Below are 8,133 nucleotides of genomic sequence, written 5' to 3' on the forward strand. Positions count from 1 at the left end.
GACAGCTCGTAACACAGTAAGAGATCCACTTTGAGTTAATTCAAAATAAGACCAAGTTACCACCTTCGCAGTCAAAGAACTAACAGCAAAATTTCTTTGTACATTTTCTTTACGATCACATGGTGATTACAACGCAGTGAAAACAGGAGTAATAAACAAAGACTGCGGTGCTGGAACATAAACACAAACTCTTGACTCTCCCCCAGTGTCAAAACCAAGCTTTTGTATGACCTCCAATCACAGAGTGATTATTTCCTTCTTACTAAGAAGGAAAAATAAACTATCTCTGACAGACTAATTCACACTTTATAGGTCATTTTCTCTGAATAATGCTCTTACGGGAAAAGTGAAAACATGAAAGTTTGAAAAATGAAGAAAAAACAGAAACAAGATAATTTAAAGCAGCTTATTACTCTCCTAGTGTTTTGTTTAATCGTAGATTTGCTGCAGGTTCCAAGATGATACTTCATTATAAAAATGTATTAAAAATAGAAGGGTAACCGAACAATTTATCTTCCCACAAATTATAATAAGCAAGTTTGGAGGTTTTTTTGAGCATTTACCAAAGCAAAGTAAACATTCCCCTACTGCGTGCTTAGCTTCAATTATTAAAACATTACTAATTTGCTTAACAGTTCCTTCTTTAAAAAGGTATTTCATTCTCTGAGGTGCCCATTTTGAGCTGATAATAAATTATGCATGTGGAACCATCCATTTAGAAATGGCTTAAGTAATGGATCAATGTATTCAAATTGTTTCACCGTTACCTTAATTTTAATCGTGAAAGTACCACTCGATACATGTGACTTGCAGGGAAATTCCTTCTACATCCAACTGGCAGTAGAATAGGATGAACAGCTCCTACGACATATCCTTTGCTGTAATATTCTTCCACCTTAGATGCTATATCCAACACAGAACTGATCTTGATAACTTCTGGATTTGAGGAAGCTAAAACACATTAAAAGCAGAAAAGAAGCATATGATACTGTGTATAGCCACATACTTTTGGGGCGAGTTCCTTTTATATAACCCACACAAAATCTAACCAAGGCATTTAATAAAAAAACCTACAGTTCTATTTATACAAGAAAAAGCAGATTCACAGCTAATTCAACAGTACCCAAGTAGCTGAAGGACAAATTTTTACAAGTTAATATGATCTATTTTTAATCTATTTGGCAACACTTTCTGTTGGACCTAAGCTTTGCCAAGCTAATTTAGGAGCTGCGTCGACATCTAAACACATAATGGGTCTGAACTTAACTACGCAACTATTTTGTCTAGCCAAAGCCTTAAACATACTGAAGCAGTATCCTTCAATACCAGTTGTAGGGTAAATTTCTGGACAATGAATTCAAGCCTAGAACAACTGGTTTGTTTTTCTTTAAAAAAAATTTTTGTATCCCTTAGAAGTGATCTGTGGATTCTGGGTTGGAAATGCTCATACACACTCTGAGGGATCCTCCTCAGAAATCAAGATGGCATCACAGAGCTTACTTAGGCCCATGTACTAAGGCCTACTGGACTATGTTAAAATCTCAGTCAACAGGCAGCAGCTAGGTACTACATAGTTACTGGGGGAAATGACACAAATCAAGGGAAAACTTTTGGGGGAATCTTTTTTGAATGGCCTGATCCACAGCTATTGCCCAGAGAAAAGGAAGAGCCCACAGTTAATCGATGATGTACTGTGCTGCAGTCAGTCTGATGGCCAGTATTTCCTGTTCCCCTGAACTCTAGCTGTACTGCAGATGCTCTCAAAAATCAGGAATTTAATACTCATATACAGACAGTAACTGGAGAGTAATGATGCCAGCATATATTTGCCATCATCAAAATTTTCATCGTTTGCAGATATGAACTCTTAGAACAAAGACTGCTTGGCTTGGAATTTTATGGTCTCCATCAGCAACCCTTGCTGCAAGTGACATACTTTTTTGTGTTCTGATGGGTCCTACTCTTTGCAAGACTTTAAGTGCATTAAGACCAGTGTTCAACTGTATTAAAGGGTGCCTCATTTGGAATTAAGTGAGCTCACAAAACTTTTTCTGAGATACAAACATTTTAACACGCTACTCTAAACATTCCCTTTCAAACAATACAAAAACCTGAAAATTAAATACACTAATTCTACTTTGATTCTGTAATTTAAAAAAATATTATAAAAAAGAAAAAAGAACAGATAAATGCAATGACATAAATCTCACCACGCTGTAAATGTGCTCTTTAAGAGTTTATTTCATGTTCTTACATCCTCTTATCTACCTGCCCTATGTTGTAGGTGGGCAACAGCAAGGAATTTAAAGACTTTATCAAAGACACCGCAAGTCACAAAGTTTACCTATCCTAGTGGTTTAAAGTATCATCAACCAGACTTATAAATCTTCAGTTTGCCTAAATCTTTTATTTTAATAAACTGAATTAGAATTCTGCTGGTTCATGAGTGATGTTCTGCAAAACATCAATCTCTATACTGTTTTCCCACTGTAAAATGGGGATAATACTGATCCATATACATTATGGAGGAGTTTTTAAATGAACCAACCAACAAAACACCAGAAGCTAATTTTCTACAACACTCAAATGCTTTTAAATACCAACTTCTACTAAAGGGAAACAGGAATGGAGGCCTACTTCGCTTGTTGCTATAAAAGCCTTGACAGCTCAGAAAAGCTACCAAGAGAAACCAGAATAATATGCAGCACAGGAAATACATGCTACTCACTAACATACATATTGAGGGTTTATTGCTGAGAACTAGGAAACTCAACCTATTAATGTCAACTGTGCCATTCTCGCTCACAGGGACTGGGCTGTTGCATGTTCTCACACTACCTTGCCCCCCCCCCCCCCCCCCCCCTTTTTTTTTTAGCAGACACTACATCACAGCCCTCCCTTTCACACATGGATGGTATCTGGCACTTAGTAACACCTCCATTCCATGATTCCACTCACAGTAAATGTAGGAGACATTAAATATTTATTGAAGAAATAACCTTATATAGTCCACAAGCCAAAAAAGCAGGAACATATGCAACGTGATCACCAGTTCACTGATTCTGCAAATATCTTTTAACCATTTTTCATTAAGAAAATTCCCTTCCTGATCTGCTGTCAACAGGTAGCCAAAACACTTAAAAATAACAGAACTACAGCTAACTTGCTAGCTGTGTAATAAACTTCAGATACATGATATTGAAGATGACAACAAAACAGTGACTTCATACATATTCATACTATTAGTCAGAGTGACAAGAACTTCACAGCATGTCATCTTAGTGGGCTGCATGAATACTCTTTCTCTTCCCTAATAGGAGGGTTGTGGAAAAAGTGTAACCATTCTGCTTGAGTAGAAGTATCCCTACTCTATGGTTTAAACTGACCTCAAAAAATATCAACTGTTTTTTGTAACTGAGATATGCCTCATGATTGAGACTGTAGAATTTACAATCCTTGACAGGCATTTAAAACTTCAGAGTCCACTGCTCCTTTTCTTCTGTACTATTAAATCCCACCAAAATAAAACATTGGCTGTAATTTTCTTGTCTGGGATTCTCCTGATGCAGAACCACCTCCACGCAACTCAAAAGTGATTTTTACAGTAGGGATGGAATATTTCAGGGACAAGGAGGGGAGAAGCTAAAGTACAATACACTGGTGATAACTAGTTAAGATGCACAAGGTCTCCAGCCAGCAAATTTAGACTACAGCATGGTTGACCTAATCTGCATCATGGCTTGGGAGTTATCAGGGACTCCTGAAAGTCTCCCCAGCAGGCTCATTTCAACTTCACATAGCATGAATCTGATGAAGCAGACAACAAGGTATATTAAATTGAAATAACAAATATATGCTTGCTATGCTTTTCTCTTAATGCAGGGCATGGCTTACTGTAGGATTTTATAAAGGATACTAAGTGCAGATTTTCTGTTTTACTTGCTGCAAGATCCAGTGGTAACAAGTCACTCAGGCAAACAGAAATCTCAGATGTTGGGGAAGATTTTCCTCTGGAAATCAGCAAACACAGAGTGCCATGAAGACATAACACAACTTGACAGCAGAGTGAAAACTAACTTTGGTCTGAAGTGATGAAAGGCTCTTTCTTAGGATTCATTTAGCCAAAGGATATTCAAGTGGCAACAAGTATGTCAGTGAGTTGATTAGGGTAGAGAAAAGAAAAAAAAAAAAACCAACCCAACACCCCAGCATATTCCCCTTATTGGAGTACTTTAGCCAATCTCCACACTTCATAAGCAGACAGAACTCAGAAGTGCCTCCAAGACAGTATCTACACCATTTTTTTCCTGTATTCACTATCTTAGCTCTAAAAAGTAGAGACTCTAAACAAAAAAATATTGTCAGTTCAAATATGCACACAGCTAGAACCATTCAGCAGAAAGATACCTCTGCCTACAAATCTACTTGCTTACAGTCAGAAACCTGTAAGTTAGGTAACTATCTGAAACTGATCTCACTGTTATTTAGCACTCATAATTCCACACAAAGTCACGAAAGCTAAGCACTTTTGAATACGAGACTAAATAGGAGAAGATTAATCTTTACTGCTGTACCAATAGGTTATTAAAATAATACAGGTATGCACCTTTACTTGCACTTGTTTGAAGTGCTTTTTCTTAAAAGTCACAACCACCTTTACAACAAATCCTTCCAGAAACTTGTTACTGTAAAACACAACACTATCCAGAAAACCTATTATTTAAAAGCACTAAATGCTCCTCAGTCTCAGAAAAACGTTTTATTACCCTATTATCAGTAGATGAGTAGCTAATTCATTTATGCACTAGGCAGCCTAGTTTTACTTCCACTATGTTCCCACTACTACTCAACACAAAGTCTTATTTCTTCACAAAGAACAAGCCAGTGAGAAACTCTTTATTTGTGGAAATAAACAGAACAAATACAGTTGGATGTCAAAAACTGGCTTATATTAGTATCTTGCAGTTTTTCAATGAACAGATTGATGTATTTTTTTAAAAAAATACAGTCCTCTAGAGTTAAAAGTAAGCAGAGGCCAAGTTTTGCTCATGAAAAAGTTCCTGAAAACGTTAACAAGACATGCACTTACACTTTCTCTCTATCAAACCCTTCTAGCAATTGCATTTACTTCAAATCCTCGTTATTAAGCATTTCCAGCGGACTGGGTTGTTATAAAATGCAAGTTACTACAAAGTGAGGGTAAAACTGAGCTGTCTGTTCTCAGAGGGCAGCCATCTGGGCTTGTTTATGTTTTCAACTTTGTGGAACAGGGAGTTGCTCTGTTAAGAGACGGGACACCCTCGGGAAGGAAGTATCCCACAGAGCACTGTCTGCCTCCAGCTACGCATACAAATTTTGTTTCATTTTGGTCACGATTTCAAAAGACTATTCAACAACGAGAAGTAAAGCATTTGGAAGAAAATAGTGATGAAACTGTAAGACTCTAAAGTATCTACCAAGAGGCTGGGGGGGAGGCTACTCTTGGTATACAACTAAGAAACAGACTTACTTCTGCATAAAGTAACATGGACAATGACAGCCTGTTTTCGGAAGTTGAGTGCATTTTTAAAACTTGTTATTCAATTAAGGCTCAAGCACAGTGTATTTTCTGAACCGTCACACTGAATTCAGACACCCATTATTCAAAGTGAGTATGGATAGCAGTATCTGACTCACAGGAAACTAGGAAAATTTCTAACAGTTTAGCCAGCTTCCTTAACAGGGACAGTTGTGTAATTTGGGGGGTTTGGTTGTTAAAAATACTTCAGTAGTTTCCACTGTAATTTTATATAAGTGAGGACCTTCGTCATGATTTGTATTTCAAAATAAAAGTCTTACATTTGGCTAGCTTTGATAAAAGTATCTAGGATTTACTGTAAGTCAAACAAGACAGAACTAAGTTAAATCCTATTCCTTGCTGTCTCAGAATAGTAAAAATACAACATAAAATGATACCTTCCAACGTAAAATCCAGCAATACGTATTCATAAGCAGAATCTGTCTTTGTTTCAACTTGTGGTCTCTTCAATGTAGAAAAGATTTTTCCAGGGCTGCTATCATCTGGGTCTTCCAGCTTTCTCAGTCCGCACCCCATGGCAAGATCTGCAAATGATTAAATTGCAGGAAAAGGTGGGGGGAGCAGTAAGATCTGTCGCTCTCGCTACAGGATAAAAAAAAAAAGCAATCAAATAATTCCCTTTGACTTTGCTTTCTATTAGCTGTAAATCCAAAGAGAGAAAAAGTCCGGTTCCCAAATCAAAAAGCAAAGGTACTTTCCATTCATTTTTTTATATAGAAATGGTAAGCCCACGATGATTTCAAGCTACAAACTTGGCAAGAGTAGGCTTGATTCTGCAGCCTTAGAGCTGCTACAAACTAGCAGAGATTTTCCATGCCACGTCAATTTACAGCCAGCCCCCTATCAGTGCTCTCTTGCAGAGGACACCAATAGTGCTTTGTTTGTCCTTCTAGACTGACTGGGCGAGGGGGGGCTATAGGGGGGAGAAGAACTGAAAAAGAAAGTTAGAGAGAAACTGGTCTGCAATTACTTACCTCCAGAAGTTCTCAACTGCAGTGGGAAGTCAGAGGGGAAAAAAACAAGTTAATCAGAATGAAAGAACACGAAAAGAGCCTCAACATGGTTGGAGACGAAAATCATTTCCAGAAAGGAAGTCAGCTTCAAGAGGAAATTGCTTCTGGCATCTCAAAGGGTAGAAAAGTAAATGAAAAGCAGTTTAGTCCTTATTTTAGATTTCAAAGTTTGGTTCCTATTTCCTTTCCACAGGAACTTTCTTCCAGAGAAAAACCACACATGAACACAGCGTAATATACTGTAATAATGTAAAAATAGGTAGTAAAGAAATTTGTCAAGAAAATCAGTAAGAATCTACATCACTAAGGTCAACTTAGGCACCTGGTTTTGATAAACACCAAAAATGACACTGAAATATTCCTCATTTCAAATCAGAAAGACCTTTTCAATGTTCATATATGAATACAGTTACAAGACTTTGTTCCCCATTTTTCACGCGCATTAACAACCACGATCTTCTCTGTCAGGCTGACCTCAGCTGGTACAGCCACAGACTTTCGACCCTGCTTCCTAAATACATTTTTCTTTTAAATCCCTAAAATTTAGTATCATTTCAAAGGCTCTAATTACTCTTCCATTACCTACTGCAAGTCATTTGTAACTGTACTACGCCTGATGCAGACCATGGTAATGCCTGGGAAAAAACAGGAACAGCAGTTCATTTTCTAAGGCCCCATTACTGCCAGGATGGGTGGTCAGAAAATTTACCTTTTTATTTTTAGACTGTACCTAGAGCAATTAAGAGTCATCCAGAGAAAACAATAGATTTAGAATACCATTTTTGATGAAAGGAACTGCACAGCTCTGAATTTATTAAGCTTTTTACTTTATTTTCAATGAAGAATACTAATCATATTAAAAATGCCCTCATTTTCTATAATCAATCACTGTAAGCCTGGTGTTAACCATTTGTGGTTTTCCTCCTGTTCTACTGCACGCAAAGTGATCTAACTTTTATTTAAGTAGTTCACCAGGAACAGTAGGTCTACAGACTATACCGCCTTTGATATCCACATAAAGTTGCTTAATTCTAGAAGGATTTAAAAATCACTGAGTGTAGAGCCTAAGACTGAAGTTGTAATTATTACATACAGTCTTTAAAACAAGCTCCCAGGTGCTGAAACCGAGGAAATCCCTCAGTATTGTCTTCTTGATTAAAACCTAGGAAAACATACTAAACAAGCAGAACTCTTCAGCTTCCTGCATGTCTGCTTACACAGAAATTGCTCCAAGGTTCCCCCCCCCCCCGTAAAGGTCATCTCTGAATTTTTGCTATACCAGACATTCATGTGCACTGTCCACTCAGCCTTGAGAACCCTGCTGCTTCATTCCACGCAGTCCTGAAGATCCACTGTAACTGCTTGCATAAAGCCACGGCATGACTAAGACAGCTGCAAGTAAAACAAACTTTTTGCAGCACTAGTCCAGTTGCCGGCTTGTTGCTTTTTTTCCCATTAATTTATTTAACTAAAGACAGCTACATTTTAAATGAGACCAGAATATTGTATTCTGAAGTCTTTGTGACAAGGCTTAAACCATAT

At 37.5% G+C, this 8,133-nt stretch overlaps 1 protein-coding gene across 2 annotated transcripts in view; it reads right to left on the reverse strand.

Moving 5' to 3' along the window:
- RFTN2 (raftlin family member 2) overlaps positions 1-6,670 on the reverse strand; it is a 39,994-nt gene extending 33,324 nt beyond the window's left edge. The window contains exons 1-3 of one of the 2 annotated variants that reach the window (XM_040604930.1): positions 6,553-6,670; positions 5,956-6,160; positions 768-951 (exon numbers count right to left, since the gene is read on the reverse strand). In XM_040604930.1, coding sequence (XP_040460864.1) covers positions 768-951; positions 5,956-6,094 — 323 coding nt within the window. In that variant the 5' untranslated portion in view covers positions 6,095-6,160; positions 6,553-6,670. The remainder of the gene's footprint in view (positions 1-767; positions 952-5,955; positions 6,161-6,552) is intronic. The other variant, XM_040604931.1, reaches the window with a different exon arrangement.
- Positions 6,671-8,133: the final 1,463 nt, after the last annotated feature.

Source organism: Falco naumanni, chromosome 8, assembly GCF_017639655.2.
Source record: "Falco naumanni isolate bFalNau1 chromosome 8, bFalNau1.pat, whole genome shotgun sequence".
Lineage (NCBI taxonomy): Eukaryota > Metazoa > Chordata > Aves > Falconiformes > Falconidae > Falco > Falco naumanni.